The sequence below is a fragment of the Miniopterus schreibersii genome (assembly GCF_964146895.1).
Source record: "Miniopterus schreibersii genome assembly, chromosome: 22".
Classification (NCBI taxonomy): Eukaryota; Metazoa; Chordata; class Mammalia; order Chiroptera; family Miniopteridae; genus Miniopterus; species Miniopterus schreibersii.
Window position 1 is genome coordinate 12,060,442 of NC_138124.1, and position 19,718 is coordinate 12,080,159.

The 19,718-nt window shown below is 46.9% G+C and overlaps 1 protein-coding gene across 1 annotated transcript in view; it reads left to right on the forward strand.

Moving 5' to 3' along the window:
* SLCO3A1 (solute carrier organic anion transporter family member 3A1) overlaps positions 1-2,191 on the forward strand; it is a 165,043-nt gene extending 162,852 nt beyond the window's left edge. Inside the window, exon 11 of the mRNA XM_081124647.1 lies at positions 1,621-2,191. Coding sequence (XP_080980773.1) covers positions 1,621-1,703 — 83 coding nt within the window. The 3' untranslated portion in view covers positions 1,704-2,191. The remainder of the gene's footprint in view (positions 1-1,620) is intronic.
* The last annotated feature ends 17,527 nt before the right edge of the window (positions 2,192-19,718 follow it).

Consider the following 19,718-nt stretch of genomic DNA (forward strand, 5'->3'; position numbering starts at 1 on the left):
TTCAGGCCAACAATCAGTTTATTACCTTATGGAAAAAATATTCACAGTTTATGCTAAAGTTATCATGCTCTTTTACTATGAGCAAATGGAACAACACAGTAAATCTTCTGGAGGTTTAACTTTCCATCCCATTACATTCTCCCAAGTTATATTTTTTTAAAAATTCATGCTGACCTAATAGAATGGCGCTCTCATGAAGATCCATCTGTCAACACGGCCTGATTTTAGAACCTAAGGTCATAAAATGAATTGGGAGTGTGTAATGTAGGAACTTTCAGTACAAGAGAAACCCATCTAGCACATAAATTGAACTCTAGTCCAGCACCTGAAGGAGGGAAGGGGCTGGGAACTCGGGTCATTAACAGCCTGCTGCCCACGTGCCAGGTGCCAGAGGTAATGCTTCCAGCAGCTTCCTCACACGGGCCCTAAGGTAGGTATCATTTTTTTCCCACTTTACAGACCAGAAAATTAAGGCTCAGTAAACGCAAGCTTCTCATGGTCAAGTAGCTCATTAGAAAGTCCCCAAGACCCAATGCCAGGTCTGTCTGACTCCTGAACCCGCGCTCTTTCTGCTCCATCCCATGGGACACAGCCGACTTCTTAGGCGCTTCGATGAGGCGAATGGGGCGTCTATTGCCAGGGAAACCCCCACAGAAGTCTAGAGTTTCCTAGACAAATGAACCAGAGGTGGGGGAGAAAACCTCTGCAAACTTGCCTACGGGCACAGGAATCTCAGCTCAGAACAACTCTTTTCTGACTTTAGTAATTAAGCGTTAGAAACATTTAAAACCACTCCTTCCACCTTGGCCAGATCAGCCACTGGGTAACCCTCTGTCTCACTCACTGTGTGTCCAAGAACAATCCCCCACTCCCTGCCCCCAAGACTTCGGGCAGAGCCCCCAGACTATAAAAACCTGAAGTTGTGAGCTTGAGGGGCTGCTTATTAGGCCAGGTCTCAGCTGCCACGCCTTGAGGAGAGCGGTGGCATTTCCACACTGTCACCTAGCACACCGCCGGGTCATAGTCTGAGAGGACAAGTGAAGGAGGAGGGCCTTCAATGGCTTGAGGCACCTGTCACTAAACAGGAAAGCTGCCCATCACAGCCACATCGTCCCAGGGAGGAGCTGGGCTTTTAATACCTTGTAAGTGAAGCCACAGCGTCCATCTGGGAAGTGGCGTGAGGAGGTTTCCTCTCAGCCTGCAGTGAGCATCTGTGGCCAAATGGACGACACGCTGGTCCACGAGGCTGGGGAGATGCCGGCATCGTCTCTGGCCCTCAGCCACCTCTTCAGTGGAGGTGGCGGTGACACCCAGACCCCGCCACTGGTGATGGATGTAAGCTGAGGCGCTAACCACTGGGGTACATCTCCCCCATGCCATGGCAGAAGCATCCATGTGAGCGTGGGCACAGACATGTAGGTAAACATGCCTCAGGAAGGTCTCCGGGCTTGGAACCCACTTCCCTGGGGTTACATCCAGCGACCCCAGCACTTTAGTGGCCTGACGCCCTGTTCTTGCCCACCCCCTGGAAAGCCATGGGGCTGTTTAAGCCTAAGAAAGGCAGGAAAACTGGAAAAGACCGACCTCTCTTCCTCTTGGCTCTTCCCTCCTCCCCTTTAGGCACAGAGTACCAGGACATTGAGGCTGAGAAAACCTGCCCTGAGTCACACTCACCTTCAGAAGACTCCTTTGTGAGAAGCTGAGGGCCGGGCCCTGGGCCTCCTGCAGCAACAGCCCATCGCCACCATGCCACAGACCAGACCGAGAAGCCAGGGTCCCCGAGGGGGTTGCCCGGCCAGAGCGTGGGCCCCGAGTGGCTGTGAGCAGGCCGTTTCCCTGGGTCCCTAATGAGCACTGGTGACCTGGTCCACAAGCTCCCTTTGCCCATCCCTCTGGCTCGGGCGGGGATGACCTGCTGACGTGCTTTAGCAAACCCCCCTCCAGAACGCTTCCCCGATCGAGGCACCCAGCAGCTCTTCCGAAGCCCACCAAGGCCGGGTTTCACCAGGAGGGGTCAAAGGTCGCCCTGTTTCACAGCCTGGAGGGGGCGCGCATACTCAATAGATCCTGAGTATGCTATTCTGTATTTTTGCAGCTTCTATTTTCTAGATGAGCAGTTTAGAGATACGTGATGTAAAGTACATACTGTACGATTGCTGAAAATTATATTAAAAGCACTATTTTAATTCTTCCTCTGTCTCGTGATGTAATCGCTCTTACCTTTCTCTCTGTGTCTTTGGCTAGAACGATCCCAAAAGACTCTTCAGGAGTGTTCCTGGCCTTTGCATTGTTCAGAAGAGCACGGGCTCTGGAGTCAAAACAGACCGGGTTCAAATCCTCGCCCCAGCCCACGCTGCTGGCGTGGCGGCGAGCAAGCGCTCCTACTGCTCTGAGCGCCCGTTTCACCCTCTGTCAAGTGGGACACCGACACCTGCTTATACGGGTGTGACACGCTGCCATCTGGTTTTCCTTTCTGACTCTCCCCCCATCTGTAGACCCTGGGAGCACAGGGAACGACCTTAACTCATGCTGTGCCCACAGCGCAACGCACGACACCTGGTGCATTGCTCGGTATACAACTGAATGAATGAATGAGTGAATGAATGATGGACGAATAGCTTCCAACCCATCAGCCTGGGGGGCTTTGGCTTCAGTCTCGCTCCTCAGAGGCAATAGCAGTATTTATCTCCCAGCCTCAGGTCCACAGACCCCCCCCCCCCCCGAGCCTCGCCCTGTCACCTTCCCAGTTCTTGCCAGGCCCCTTCCTAATTGCCCAGCTTCCCCAGGTCACTAGTCCACTGGCCGGACTCCCACCTCATGGGGACAAGTTGCTCAGGTTGACGCCTTACACCTACGTGCCTCTTAGAGTCCTCACTACGTTCCCTACTTGGCTAGACAGCCTGGATCCCCAGGAACTCGTGGTTGGACTCTGTCTTCTGGGCTTAAGACCCAGGATGGCCCCCTGCTTTTGAGAGACAGTCCCCACATCTGAACCACATGCCTCACGGTCCCTCAGCCCGGATCCTGCCTCTCCAGCCCGGCTTGTCCAGCTACTGTCACTGGGACACCACACCCACCTCAGCCCTGCACTCTCTGCCCTCTGGGGTGGGTGGTGTCAGGAGAACTGTGACCTTGGTAACTCGAGTTACCTCTTCTAAAGCCCAATCGCCCGCCCACTGGTATTCAAGGACTTTTTTTTGAGCCTGGCCCTGTTATTTATGTGATTGTTTTTCCACAAAGCAATCTGATTTATTCTCTCCTGCCTAAAAATCCCAAGAAAATGCCATTTCAACATGCTCTGTCCTAATGTGAAAAGATGCTGAAGTGGCAAGAAACATTGGTGGCTCCTCACGGGAGCTGGACTTCATCTGCACCCGAAATTCAGGGAGAGGTGGAAGGAGGAAGCAGGGAAGGGCTACTGCGGAAGGCATCTGGGCTTTTGTTCCAAAATTCCCCATTTCTTTTTCATCTACAGTCCCGTTTCTTTTCTCCTGCAAACTTTTCCCTCCCGAGGGTAGGTAGTTTATCAAAAGCTTACTCTTGCACCATTTTATCTTAGCCTCACAAAGATGTACGATTTCTTATTCGGAGCCAACAGATTCACCCGTCAGTATTGAACTGGGTCCACGAGGGCTGTTCGCGCAGGTGGTTCAACCAGCTCGGGGAGACTAGACGGCACGGGTCAAACCCCAGACACCCGTGGGGCTCGAAAGTAACACGTGTTTCATTGAGAAGCCTCATCCTAGGCCACATACACACACCAGCTTCTGTGGACCCCTATTTGCTGCCACAGTGCTCTCTGAACACGCTTTTTCCTGCTGGGCAGCTTGATGACTTCTCGGTCCCTTAAGTTGTGAGTCTGTTTTCCTTAACTTTGGGGCAGAAAACCAGCCACTGACTCTCTTCAAGAACATCCCTCAACCCCGTTGTCACCCGTGGAGGCAGGCCAGCCACCAGGTGGCAGGGAGGACAGGTCACGCCTCCTCAAGAGTGGTCTCCCAGCTTTTCATCATCAACAGCCACCTGGTGCCTGAGCCCTTAGCACCTTCTAGACTTCAGATCATTAACTTCTTGACTATCGATCCGGGGCTGGTGTGGAGCCCTGGCCCCTAGGAGTCCCTGTGGGGAGATGGGGGGAGTCCCCGTTCACAACCAGTTCACAGTCTGAGGGAGGAAAGGCGGCCTCCGTGCAGTGAAAAGGCCGGCGATACCTCCACCCTCAGGCACGCACACTGCAAACAGGCTGGACAATGACGGGAATTCAGGGAACAGAGAATCCCTGAGGCCCCAGCAGCCAGATGGAGCTTTCTCAAGGAGGCAGGCCATGCAAAGACGGCAAGGAAGCCCCTCCACTAGGCTCAGGTAGGAGGCTCTGCCCTGGCATTGGCATGGGCAGGAGGAAGGCAGTGGCTGCCACCGTAAGATCTCTAGGAGGAGACAGGAGGACAGGGATAACCGTGCCCCAAGCACTGGGCTGAACTGTCTCCTCGTGTCACCTCGGGAGCAGCCCTGGAAACAGGAGTCCCTACCTGCCCGCCTCAAAGGCCAGCTTTCCACATCAGCAGGGTCCAGGTAACCACGTCCACCCCTGGGGACAGTCAGGCCTCAGGGGGGTCCTTCTACAAGGCACCGAGCACTATACCCGACACCCAGAAAGCGTCCCAGAAACAGGAGACACTCGAAGGCACACGGGAGACACGGGAAGCACATTCCCTCAGTGCCAGGTCATCGGAGGGAGGATCCCATTTCGAACGGAGCTGACTTGCGTGGGTAAATAATTATAAGCGCAATTATCTCCCCGAGGACACTGATTTGCCATCACCATTCCCACCCCCTGAAATTACATTCGCAGGCAGCAGAGCCTCCCATTGGCAGACAAAGATAATTAAATTGGAAAAATGGGGTCCACTGGCTGATTGGATTAATAGAAGGAATTTATTCCCCAGAGCTGTTTCAGAAACGCTTCTCCAAGCTGAATCCTATTTTTTTTTTTAAGCTTTTACTCTGAATTCAAATTATATATTAATTCCTTGCCAGAAATCATGCATCCAAGCCTCACAAACACCACGTGCCCCTCTCTGAGAAGCAACAACTCCTCTGGTCCTATGAAACCCACAGACACTGGCCTCTTGATGTCTGTAACAGCGGATCTCCAAAGACAGAGCACTTTCTGGTCAAGTCAACTCAGCAAATGTCTCAACTGAGTAATATGTTCACTGGTTGCAGAATTTTGTTTCAAAAAGGGACAAAGGATGTGATATAATATGGTCACTTCACAAGTTTCATTTTCTGTCCTCAAACTCTCCACAATATCAACTGATCATCTGCAGATTTGGCTCCAAATTGCTTTAAAAATTAAGTTTACAAACTGTGTAATTCTCATGAATTCTGCAACAAACTAGTAATGATTAGTGGGGTCCAAATATGTGGACCCTGAGGGAGAAAGGATTTTTTTCCCCATTTTGGAGGATGGCCAATACTCTAATTGTTTTTCACTACGGGCAAGGTCTAAGTTTTCATTTCCAAATCTGTCTGCCGTTTAGCCCTCCCGAAGCCTCGGGGGAGCTGGTGTCTGTTGGTTACATGCATTTACATGCAGCTCTTCACTCATGTGTTTGGGCGGTGTCTACACTGGTGTACTTCTTAGTTGCCTGAAATATTTCTGTGAGGTAGAGATAAGAAAGCATAAAACTTTCCTTTACCAATGGAAACATCCCAAGGCCAAAAGGGATCTTTCCCAGGAGTGGCTACTTCACTCCTGTCACCAAGGAAAAAAGAACCATCTGGTCACTGAGTTTCAAGATGGTCTTACGATCTTAGTTATGGGTGTACACCTGCGAACATGCCAAAGCCATCGAATTGTGTGCTTTAAACGGATGAACTGTGATGTGTGGATTAAAGCCATTTTTAAAATTACGGAATACAACCTCCCTAAGTATTTACTAAATTTAAAATTATACATACATGCACACTAACACAGCATTGCATTAACACATGAAATACATTCTTTTTCTAGGCTGAGTTGAAAAAGAAAGTTTTGATATATCTGAGCAGCTGAGGCACAGAAAGGCTCTGGACCCACCTGCTCAGAGCCCTTCTCTTCCCAGCACAGCATGCAGATTCCGGGGCCACTTGGAGGGCATGAGAGGCCCGGGAGTGCTGCCACTTGGGGGCCTACCGTATATTGAAAAACAAAGAAATGCCAAAGCAGGGCCGAAATATCAAGAGTTACTTTCACTGTTTATATTTGAAAAATTAAGGCTTTGGACATAAAAAAAAAACAAGCCACCAGACTGCAATATAATTGTGCTATTCACAAGATAGAGCTTTTCTAGAACAAAATGAGCTCCCAGGGCAGGGGGCAGCGGACCAGTGATGGGTGATCACTGGAAGGCTGCGTGTGAACCGTTCACCGCAGCAGCCTGGCTGGGCATCGGTGGCGGGGGCCCTGGGGAGTGACAGCCCCGCTCGCGGGCCCCCGCAGCGCGTCCAGGGGAGGCCTGTGCTTCAGGGCAGATGTGAGCCGGAGCGTGGGGAGGGGGAGGCCTGCGGAGCCCCTTCGTGGCCTGGAGGCCCTGCGAGATCGCTGATCTTTCACCAACCACAGTAACTGGGCGGAGAGGAGCCGTGGAGGGAGGCTGTGGGATGAGCTCCCAGTTCAACTGGGAGCAGGGTTTTCAAACCTCCTGGAGGCGAGACAACTCATTCATTTATAGCTGCCAGGATCTTTCCTGTCAAAGGTTGATATTGAAAAATAAAAATAAAAGAAAAAAAGAAAAAAAGAAAAAAATAAGCCTCCCTCTCTTCTTACCAACAACACAATAGCAGCGAGGAAAGAAAACTGTGATACTCGCTCCTTTACTTGCCCCCGACATTTCCAAAGCCACAGGGCCCTGGGAAAAGGCAGGGTCGGCCTCCCTCGGGTCTCAGGCCTTGGCAATCGGGTCCCCACTCCATCGGGAGCTGCCCGCCGGTCGCCATGGCAACAGAACAGCTGCCACCAGCTCTGCTCCAGCGGTCACCGGCCTCGGCCTCCTCCACGGTGCTGCGGGTCTGCGCCGAGGGCAGGGTTACGGCGACACGGGAGGTTAAATCCGAGCAAAGTGCGGGCCTGAGAGAGCACGCTCGGGTGTGCGTGGGGCCATTAACTCGGCCCATCTTTGGATTCATGTCTGTGGGTCTCAAATCCTACTGCCCGGGGTTGCGGGTTCGATCCCCAGTAGGGGGCGTGCAGGAGGCAGCCGACAATGACTCTCTCTCACCATTGATGTTTCTGTCTCTCCCTCCCTGTCCCTCTCTGAAAGCAATAAAGGTATATTTTTTAAAAAAGAATATCAATTAAATACAAATCAAGAATGATGACAATAATGAAGACAAGAGCAGAAATCAGTATTAATAAAAATTACAGAAACATCAGTGAAACCAAAAGTTGATTCTTTAAAAAAAAAAAAAAAAAAAATCAGTAATGTGAATTAACCTCTAACCAGGCTAAACAATAAAAAGCACAAATTTCCAACCTCAGAAATGAAAGGGAAGACATTACCGCAGATACTCCAGACATTAGAAAGATAAAGGAAAACTACGGACAACTTTATACCCATAATTTTGACAACTTAGATGAAAATGACCTATTTCTTGACAGAAACTACCAAAATATTCCAGAAAAAAACCATTAGAACTCTACCTCTTACAGAAAGTGAATTTGTAACTTAAAATTTTGCAACAAAGTGAACTTGAGGCCCAGATGACTTCACTGGCCAACTTGACCAAACAATCTAAAAGCACCAATGCTACATGGTCTCCCACGGAAAGGACAAGAGCAGGGACTATAGTCCCCAGTGGGGGTTATGAAGGGGGCTTCCACTGATCTGAAAACCAGGCCACAAAACCGTAAGGGAAAATCTTCCGACCAGTATCTCACACAAACAAACACAAGAACCCTCAGCAGGTATTAGCTAATCAAATCCAGCAGTATGTAAAAAAAGGCTAATACCTCACAATCAAGTATAACTCCTCCTGGCAATAAGATCGATTCAACATTTGAAAAATCAATCATGTGTGTCTAAGAATTCTCAGATACAACTCCGAAGGTGTGATGCATTCGATAAGAACAGTACGTCCTACTTCTCCAACATTAACAATGTCTGCTCTGCAAACCGAGCTGTTGAGGATGAAAACGCTCCCCACAACCTCGGAGAAAATATTTGCAAGTCATATAAAAAGGGACTTGTATCCAGAATAAATTCTCAAAACAACAAGCAAATAACCAACCCAATAAAAATGGACAGAAGCTTTTTCAACACACTTCAACAAAGGCAATGGGAAATAAACACCTAAAACAATACTCAGCATCACCGGTCATTAGGGAAATGCAAATTAAAACCACAGGGATACCACTATGCACCTTTCACAAAGTCCATAATAATCGTTTTTTTGGGTTGTTTTTTTAAATCAAGCACCAGCAGGGATGGAAAGCTATGGGAGCTTTCACACATTGCAGTTGGGAATACAGTCACACTGGAAAACCGAAAATTATATAGAAATAGCAAGAGGAAAATATATTGTCAAGCACTTAATAAAAAATGTAAAAGGCACATAAGCAAGTGGGGAAAGGTGCAGACCCAATATTAAGAAATGAAAAGTAAAATACGAGGGAGGCTATTCTCCACAATTCACCACTGACAAAGATATTTTTAAACAGAATACTAAGTATTTGTGAGAATTCAGTAGGACATATATTCTCATAAACTGTTGGTGGCAATGTAATTTGCTAAAGCTCTCCAGGACATGACTTGTACATATTTGTCATGAGCTACCAGAAAACGTCCTCCTCTTTGTCATAGTAATTTTACTTCTATGAATGGATCTCAAGGAAGTAATCAAATATAAAAACAAACACTTGTATATAAAGAAGTTCATCGTGACCTTATTTTCAATACTAGAACAACGGAAGCAACCTTAATACACAATTCGCCATTAAAAATATTTATGCAGCATTTCTGATGGCATCGGGAAGTACTTTTAGTGCAATGATAAGAAAAACAACAAACAAACAAAGGATGGCCCTGGCCGGTTTGGCTCAGTGGTTAGAGCATCACCCAGAGGACTGAAGGGTCCAGGGTTCGATCCAGGCCCTGGTCAGGGCACGTGCAGGAAGCAACCAACTGATGTGTCTCTCGCATCAATCTCTCTCTTGAGCTCTCTCCCTTCCACTCTCTCTCAAGCTCTCTCCCCCCCTTCCACTCTCTCTGAAAAACTGGAAAAAATATCCTTGGGTGGGGATTAAAAAAAAAAAAAGATATAAAATTGTATATAGTATGACAGACAATGTCTGCATGAGTATGTCTATATGTATGATGTTAAGGAGGTTAAGGTTATTTATATATGGATATATATGTGTGTGACTATAAAGAAATACAACCATTGGAACTACCAGACTAGGCTTTGCTATTCTATTTTTAAATTTTTTTCTTAAATCTTCTGACATTTTCACATTTTAAAAAATTATACTATTCAATAATAAAATAAAATAAAAAGATAAATTTAAAAAAAAGATAAATATTAAAAAAAATTATACTACTTTTATAATCAGAAAAATAATTCCATTATTTTAAAGTAATGCTTTTCTTTATAGGGTATCATAAATCTGGTTTTTACGTCTGCTTCAGCTGGAGACCCACGGTTTCATGACATAATTATGTCTAAAGAGGAAATGTCAAAGATGTCATTTTCCTCAGGATTATATGATGCAAGGATCTCCACTCCCCAGATAGTCATGCAAACCTCAGTGTGTAGAATCTGATTTTTACTGACCACACGACACCCATCAATATCACTAGAATAGGTTGTGTTCCATCCAAACCTGACTCAGAACATTTCACAAATTATTATAGGTTACATTATGAAAGTAGCTTGTACGGTATCTCCTAAATATTTCCATCACCACATAACTCATAGGCCAGGAGCACAGCAAAATACACAGGAGCAGAATGTCATTTCACTTTACTGGTACGATGACATGAGTAAGTCCCTTTTCCCAATAATCCTGAATTTCTTGGTGCCTCCAAAAATGCTTTTGTCCATGCCAAGTTGCCTAATTTCACCCATCAGACTCCTACACAGGAATGTTATAAAATGTTGTAAACTAGGAAGATGCAAAATTTAGGGATTTTTTTTTTTTTTTTAAACCCTAACTGGAAAAAAGAGTAAAAAGAATGAACAATTAGCTGGACAGGAAGAATATAAGCTAAAAATAACTACGCTGGGTACATTCAGGCAAATTCAGTTTGAAGAAACAACGGCAGTTCACTGGTTCAACTACCTACAAAGGGTCAAGCAATAGGCTTTAGTTTGGGCCTATGTAAAATATGTCTTATAGACCAATTTCTAGAATGTTCTAAGGGAAAGTTTGGTATCTGGCCTAGATATCCTTTAAGAGTAAAGGCAAAACATAGGGGAACCTAGGAACGCACACTCATGAACCACCTTCTTTAAAAAAAAAAAAATACTAGATAATACAACTAAAAATTCTATTTACATCAGTTTCTTTAAAACAAAAACCTTAACAATGTAACAATATAATGAAAACTGTGTCCTAATGTCCCATCTTTCATAATAAAGGAACATTTAGATCCTGTCTAAAGTTGAACAGTGAAATATTATGGCCCTCGGTAACTAATATGAAGCCAGACGCATCATTAAGGACTTAATTCATGAAGCGGCTGCAAGTTTGGTTCATTGTGTCTTTAGCTTGTGTGGATTCACTTAGCAAGAGTGGGACAAACTTCTGGTTTCCTCGCAGGACGCGTAAGACAGAGAGAACATCGGTCTGCCCCTCAGAGCAACATGCCGGATGCCTGCTGGATTTACAACTCATCTCGAGCCCATCAGAAAGCTGAAAGTTAGGGCAACAGAACCCCAACCAATTTAGGGAGCGACAGGGCCAGAGTGCCTACTTCTGAAGTGGGGAAGACACTGCCACACACCAGCAAGAACCCAGCTAACGCTTAAGCAACTCAAGGCCAGTGTGGGCTAGGCAAGTGCCCCGTGGGACAGAGGTAATGGGCACTTGCAGCCACCCACAGGTGATGCCACATGTGTCCCTGCAGACACACCCCCCTTGGTCTCTGACGGCCAAGGGTGAGATGGCCCTTTCTGAGGGACAGAGAGCGAGTTGGTTCAGACCAACTCACAGCAAGTTCCCTCAGCAACATTAGTCCTTTAAGTCCCATACTAACAAGGTTCCTTTCTTGTGCCAAGGCCAGAGATGCCCTCCGCGTCCCGGAAAACCAGACATCCCCTGCCCCGTCTTCACGCAGCTGCTGAATGTGTGCAGACGTCACAGCGAGGCGTGTCGTCAGAGGGCACGGTGGCCCCGCTGCCTGGGCTCCCTCTCTAAGGACCGCCGCTGGGACTGAGGACATGCCGTGCGCTTGTACCTTCCCAATACAGCTTGTCATCAGTTATGCACACCTTGGGTCACTCCCGTGTAGGTCGCCAGGCAACCTGACGACAGTGTGCTTGCCACGTAAGCCCTCTCCTGGCATGACCCCAGGACCTTGTCATCTCCAGGGGCCCTCTTTGTCTCTGAAGGGGTAGGAAACAGACTCAAGGGCTCTAATTTGGAAACGGAATGGGGCTTGTTAGTCCAGTCTGACTGTGGACAGAGGGGGTTGGATATCCCTGACCTGGGGGGGGGGGTCCCTTCAGCAAACTTGAACTTGGAGGTGTTCTTTCTGTCCTCAGAGCATGTGCAAGAAGTGGCTCAGATGGGCCCTGATGTGGAATGGTTCCCTGGTCACATAGCTGTTACCCCTCAGCATCACGCAACGTGGGCATTTCCTTAACTGGGCTGGTTCCAGGCTGGGGTGTGAGAGAGGGGCAGGGATTTCCTACTGTCTTCATTTAGCAGTAACTCCAAGAGGCACCAACCAACATGCGCAGCCCTGTGGCTTCAAACAGACCTTCCCTTGTGTTGGGTTCCTCCAAGGACCCCGCGTAAACTGAAGAAACAGGAAAGGTAAAGAAGCTTGGTTTTTTAAATTTCAGAGGGGAGATTAACATTATCTTTATAGAAACCAGGGGGAAAAAGTCACTCCTAGGAGCCTATCCATACTTTTGGTTACTCAGCTAACCATGCTTACTTAATTCCATTACCTAATGCCCCCTGTTGTTCTGCACAATCAAACCCCAGCAGGACCAGGCAAAGATGCTGAAAGGGTTGACTGCAGGGTGCCTTTAAAAAAAAAAATTTTTTTTTTAAAGACATGATTCAGAGCTGTGAGAGATTTTTACCAAAAAAAAAAGAAACAAAACAAAAAACCACACACACACAAAAACATGTTAAGCTAATGACTGTTCCAGCTCTTGAGCATCAAGTGTCATTTACAGGGTCAGTGAGTGGAATGAGAAGGAAAATGACAGGTTTGAGGAGACACATGGCTGGCATTTAACTACCAAAAAGCAGAAAAATGGAGGCGTTTTTTAAGAGGCCCAGAGTACAGACCGTGGAGAGGGAAGAGCAAGTGTGTTATGACTTAGAAGGAAGGGATGAGGGGTTCTGGGGGCTGGCCTGAAAAAGGAGAGGGGACTTACAGGGAGGGAGAAAGGGATGACTTCTTCATGGCTTTGTAGAATCTGGTAAACGCCCCAGGTCTCCAAATGGAGATTTGAGCACCACCTCACACCGGTCAGAATGGCTATCATCAAAAATCAACCAACAGTCAGTGTGGAGAAAAGGGAGCCCTCATGCACTGATGGGAATGCAAATTGGTGCAGCCCCCGTGGAAAACAGCACGAAGGGTCCTCAAAAAATTAAAAATAGAACTAATGACCCAGCAATCCCACTTCTGACTATTTACCTGAAAAAATCGAAAACACAAAATCAAAAAGATACAGGCATCCCAGTGCTCACTGCGGCATTATTTACAACAGCCGAAATCTGGAAGCTACCTCAGTGCCCACTGGGAGACTACTGCATAAAGCTGTGGAATAAAATACAACGGAGTATTACTCGGCCATAACAAAGATAGAATCTTACCACTTGCGACAATATGGATGGAACTAGAAGGTATTACGCTGAGTGAAATAAGACAGACAGAGAAAGACACGCACTGTATGATTTCACTTATATGTGGAATCTAAAGTACAGAAATCAGCAAACAAAATGCAGACTCATAGATACAGAGAACAGATTGATGGGTGCCAGAGGGGAGTGGTGTGGGGCTGGGTGAAAAAGGGGAATGAAGTACAATTGGAAGTTACCAAATAGTCACAGGATGTGAAGGACAGCACAGGGAAAATAGCCAATAATAGCGTAATAACCATGTGTGGTGCCAGGTGGGTACTCGACTTACTGGAGGTAAAAACCTATGCACTGGAAAGTAAGACATTATGAAGGAAAGTGGAAAGACAATGCCAAGATAGTCCATGTTCATGGATGTGAAGAACTAGTATTGTTAGAATATCCATACTATTGAAAGCAGTCTACAAAGTCAATGCAACTCCTATGAAAACACCAAGGGCATTTTTCACAGAACTAAAACCACCTTGAAACGTTCATGGAATCGTGAAGGATCTGGAACAGCCAGAGCAATCTTGAGAAAAGAGCAAAGCTGGAGGCATCCCAGGTCCGGATTTTAAACTCGATGACCAAGAGCTATCGTAATGAAACAGTATGGTATTGGCATGAAAATGGACTCGGATCACTGGAAGAGAACTGAGCGCCCAGAAATAAAGCCACACACGTTTTGTGAATTACCTTATGGCAAAGGAGCCAAGAATGGGGAAAGGACAGTCACTTCAATAAATGGTGTTTGGGAAAACTGGGCAGGTGGATGCAAGGGAATGTACCTGGACCACTGTCTCACACCACTCACAAAAATTAATTCAAAGTGGATTGCAGAACTGAACAAAGATCGAGAGCATACAACTCCTAGAAGAAACCATTGGCATCAGGCCTGGGGATGCATTTGACACCAAAGCAGAGGCAACAAAAGCAAAAATAAGCAGGCGGGACACATCCAACTAAGAAACCTCTGCACAGAGGAAACCATCGACGAAATGTACAAGCAGCCTACTGAACGAGACAAAATATTCACAAACTATGTATATAATAAGGGGTTGATATCATGCACGTACACACACACAGAGCGGGGCAAAAGTGGGTTTACGGTTGTGAGCAAGACACACCCTTCGCGGTTGTATTAAATTTGGACATGGGTGTCGTACTGGTCGGAATTAATTTCCATTGAAAGAGCAGTGATACATAACATGCAAGATTATGAAGGATAAACAAGATTTATGAACTGATACACGAATGAATAGAGTTAAGATTCGTACGGTTCCTTGCTGTGGTGGCTGAGAGCAGACATACGACCGGAACGGTAAAAAAAGCTTTGGTGGCTGAGAGTAGACAAACGACCGCAAAGGGTTAATTATTGTGCTATTTTCCATATAACGTGAGAAGCCACCGAGGGCTGCTGAATCAATACTGACGTGACCAAACCTCTCTGAAGATTCAGTATTACTCCTGAGCACTTCCCATGCTCAAGGTACTCACCAAAGAGACTTCACAGGTGACCCTAGTGACTCGTAATCCAGTTGAAGTTTTACAAGCATAACCGGGGTGGGAGGAGAGGAGTGTAAAGCTACAAGATGGTTCTCTAGCTCCCTTTTAACCCGTCTTTAGAGTATCATTTACTTGGTTAGAATCAATGGGAATGACCAGAAGTGTGCAAATGAACGTACAAAGGCAAATAGGTCTCCGCCTTGCTCAGCACATGATAGCTGGGGTGGTAACCAGGTAGAATGATGCCAGACGATGCTCATGACCAGTTCTCAGGAAATGCATGTTTCCTGTTATAGGATTAACCGCTGGATATGCGTCCCTAAGTCCCCTGGGCCCTATTTGTATTTTTTTTAAAATATATCTTTACTGATTCCAGAGAGAGGAAAGGAGAGGGAGAGAGGGAGACAGAAACATCAATGATGAGAGAGTCATTGATCGAGCCCACAACCCGGGCATGTGCCCTGACCAGGAATCAAACCCTGATCGCCTGGTTCCCAGGTCGACACTCAACCGCTGAGCCCCGCCCGGCCAGGCCTGGGCCCTATCTGTAAAGGACGGACCCCAGGAATCTGTGCGGCCACGTGGTGTGTGATTCTGGATCTGCCCTCGCTGGGCACTAAGCTCCAAGGACAGGCTGCGCCAGCCTCCCGCCCAGGCAGCAGCGGGTTATCGATGCCAAGTGTGCGGGACGGAGTTCCCCGCACACCCCTCCAGCGTGACCTGCAAATTGCCTGCTTTGTGCAACCCCTCATCCGTCAGTCGGCATAAACGCTCCAGCCTGCCTCGGGGCCGAGGTGATTTATTTATGTTTATCACTAGATATTGACTGAGATTCGGGTGACATGAAGCCAGCTGGCCTCTCTTCCTCCCCATTCACCCATCATCTCCCAAGCACCAGCCCCCCCAACTGAAAAGGGAGAGGTTGCCCAGACACATGCTAGAATTATTTTGTATTTCATCTTACTCCAGGAGTAATGAGGTCGTTTAACATGAAATGTAATTTAAGAGTGCAATGGGCCTTTTTTCCCCCTCTGTCCCTCCCTTGGTAATAGCTTCAGACTCCGTGTGCGGCTGACATGTGGGTAACAGGTACAGAATGAAACCCATTCCCTTCAGAAAATACGCATCCTGGGAGGGAGCCGCACAGACCGGGGCGATGAAGCGGATTTTTGAAGCCTGTGCCTGCACCTCAAGCTCACCTCCCAACAGGCTCAGGGCACAGTACTCTGGGCACCACACAAAGCCAGTGAAGACAATCATAGGAAGCAAACTCTCCAACATGAGACACCAAGGAACAGCTCCAACCACATCCCTCCCATCATTGCTTTAGAAAATAATATGCTTTCTTTTTAGGACACAGAAATCTAACGCCGAATCCTGATTAAAAGACACCAGGTACATTAACAGTATCAGGTATATTTGTTATCCCTCGAGGGATGTAACATGAAGAATTGGCAGGACTAGGAGAGGCCGGAAATGGAACCTTCAGGGAAAGTTTCATATTCAAGATGAAATCAAACCTCATAAGGCAGCTAATAGTTTTAGATGTATGCTTTTAAGCAGAAAGTGGTAAACGTGTGATAAAATATTAGCAAAGCTCAAAAAAATAGAGCTAGAACATCTTGGTCTCGGGCAGGAATGATGGGTGACACATGTGATGTGTTATAGATATATCTGTAGACATCGGTAATGACACCCGCTATTGCTACAATCTAAACATGTGATCAATATAAAGATTAATACAGTCAGAAATAGAGCTAGTGACACAAATGCTAAGCACATTAAGAAAGTGATGGCGCCAGGAGGCTGAATTCGGGCTATCTTCATTATTACCTCGGAGGGCGTTAGGTGTATTCAATACTCGAAACCATGTAACAGAAAGCAGGTAGTCACATACCTGTCTGCCTGGCTTCTGCAGGAACTCCCTGTGCAGCCTTGAACACGTCACGCCACTCCTTTCGGTCTCCTCCTCTCTCACCTATAAAAGGGAGCTGTTATTAGTACATCACTTATAAGATGCTTATGTCAAACACCGTGTATATATTTTTAACGCTCGCTATGTGTTTGTTTGTTTGTTTAATATTCTGACATCCCAATGGAGCCCTTAGTATTCAAAGTGTGGTCCAGAACCAACAGCATCCCCATCATCTCCGGCCTCACGCCAAACCTCCCTGATCAGAATCTGCATTGTAACGAGGTCTAGGTGATTTCTATTGCTCTCCTGAAGGGTACAAACGGGGCGACTTCAAAAGGAAGCCAGAGCTGCCATCCCAGAGGAACTGAGAACATCTCACTCCTAAAACCTTTGAAATGTTTAAACGGGGCAAAATAACTTTTGAGCTGGGCCGAAGCAACATAGCTTTGCAAACAATTGTTTCAAATACGAACAGGAAAGGTGATCTTCTGATGCCAGACTAAAATCAAAGACATTCTTTAGAATTACCAGCACCACGCATAGTTGAAGGGTAACTTAGCTGCTTTGCCTCTATAAAAATTTCTTCCTTCTATTCATGCCATTAATTCCCTTTCTCATAAAAATCCTTTGCCTTCCCCCCTAATTGGGACACTGTCTGGGTTTCTGCCTGAATCAGTCACCGACTGCCACTCTCCCTAGGGTTGACCCGCCCAGGCAACGTGGTCAAAGCCAATCAAGCTCCAGGATACAGAGCTGCAGAGCAGGCCTGGGATGACTGACTACAGAAGGTGGCCACAGCCCTGGCCTCGACTGGTAGGTTCAGGTGCCAGCAGTCAAAAAGGACACCTGCTCCATTTCTGCGTCTTTCACATGCCTCCCAAGTCCCCTTCTACCAAGAAGAGAGCAAAGTATCTCCTGTGTGCCTTCCACGAATAAGCCATGTTCCAAAGGCTGCTTTTCCCAAAGGACCCTTTATCCCACCCAGCACATTTCCATGTCTAAATGGTCACTGATCGCTGCTCATATATCCCACCCAACTAGCCTGTGGCCAACAGCCGCCCATTCATCTATTTAGATCAACTCAGAGCATCCCCGCTTCTCCCCCTCACCCCAAGAGTCCTGACTGATGGCTGTTATATCTGCCTGGTCAATCCTGTTCGCGTCTGCATCCCGTATGATAAAAGGAATGCCCCCCATCAGGAGCAGCGATCAGCAATTAGAATTATGAGATGTGTTTCCAACTGAGTGCCTTGTTAAACACACATAATCAACCCTAAACAGAGTGACATGTTGCTGATAAGGAACCACTGGCCCCCAAGGGATGATCCCAGGGAGAGACACATTCTGTGACCAAATCTCCAACATCAGCAATCACGAGGCAGCCACCTTTAAAAATCAGCCAATGAAACCTAACAGCCAGCGGGGTGTGGAAAATCAGCGGTGTTATTATTGCTTATTGGCAGATTTAAACCATGCTCACAAAAGAATCAAAGATTTTTTTTAAAGCCCCGATTTCTGAAGAGATTTTCACTTCACTGTATATATAAAAAAACAGAACATTTCCCTTTAGTAGAAACAGTGATGGTTCAGGTCCCCGGCTAGTCAATAAAATCCTATTAACCCATAATTATATGGATGAGCAGTTCTGCCCACCAGTGCCATCCACTTCTCAAATGCAGACAGTTCGTCATCTGTCTCCCCTGGATGCCCTTTCCTCACGCCCACCTGTCAAATCCTAAGTCATTAGAGAGACACAGATCAGGTACCTCTTCCTCCATGAAGCCTTCCTTACAACCTCAGACAAAAGAGCTCTCTCCTTGCTCCCCTGGAGTCCTGTTCGTTCCCTGTGATGGTTGCCATGTGCTGGGCTAATACATGCATCTTCTTGGCCCTGCTCCTTGCTGGGACGGAGTGTGTTTGTCCCCCCCACAGTGGCTATCTTGATGTCTCCTAAGACCAGCTCTTTCATCAAAAGCCACATGCCTGCTGTTAAACCAAACAGGGTAATGAATAAATGGAACTTCGAGGAAGTCACTGATAATTCCTGCCCTACAGTCAGGTGCACAGGAAAGCCTAACAGAATTTAAACCTGAAAAACGACAAGAAGTGTTTTCCTTTGCGCAGCATCCCACTGTATAATTATGCCGTCATTTATTTACCCAACCTCCAATTATTGAGCCCTTCCAGTGCTTTTATTAACGCAGAATCCTACAATGAGCGTAAATGTATTATGAATTTTGGGGATATGGTTACTATAGAATAAACCCCTGGAAGACCATTTGACCCGTAAACGGGCACATGCGTCTTTAAGAGTTTATACAAACTGAGACTTCTGAGTGGGAATTCTTCTAATGCTTCACAAGTAGGTGGAATTTTTGCTTTTGTTTTCTGCTAGATACACTCAAGTTCAGAAGTTTCCCTTTATTCATAGTTAACAGTTTTGCTCTTGAATGGGGGCTGGATTTTAGCCCTGTGCTAGCTGCCCTGAGCCTGGTCTTCCCCACTGGACCCTCTAACCCCCCCCCCCCGCCCCTGCCCTGCATGGGGCCTGTCCCACCCCGCCCGTGCTGGCAGGAGGTGAGGGATACATGCTCGAGGCCACCTGTGCTCCATCTATAGTTCCCTCTTGTGTGTTCAAATCTCCCATCTCCTTCGAAGATGGAGAAGCCTCTACCTAAGAAGCTCTGCAGAGGACTCCAGCCCTAAGGGCCTCTCATCTCTGCGTGACTGAGGCCCTCAGAGCCTGAGTCGTGCCATTTCCCACTCGGTGCTAGCCTATTAGTATCATTTAGTACTATCCCATTATACCACTTGTGATTTCCCCACCCTCCCCCAGAAAACGAATCTCCTGAAAGTTAGAGATGGAGATTTTCACTGTGCGGATTGGCCCCCCCATACTTTGCACAGGCGTAAACACAGGGGAAGCAATCAAAGAATCACCGGAGTGTTGACAAGTTGAAAATCACAGGTTAAAAGGTTGAAAATCACAGGTTAAAAAGGCTATACCGAATCAACTGTCCTCATCGAAGACTTGTAAGTCACGTGCTGATGTGAAATTACATATATATTTTAAAGCAAGGCAGAGAGCAGAGCCTCCCAGCCATCTGGAAGCCAGCGGAGTGTGAGGATTATTTCAGCGACGACCTCAAGTTGCAGGGACGACGCGGTTACAGGAAAAAGGGAAGGGGGGGGGCAAGATGTGATTCCAAATTGACCTTTATGAGGCATTCAGAG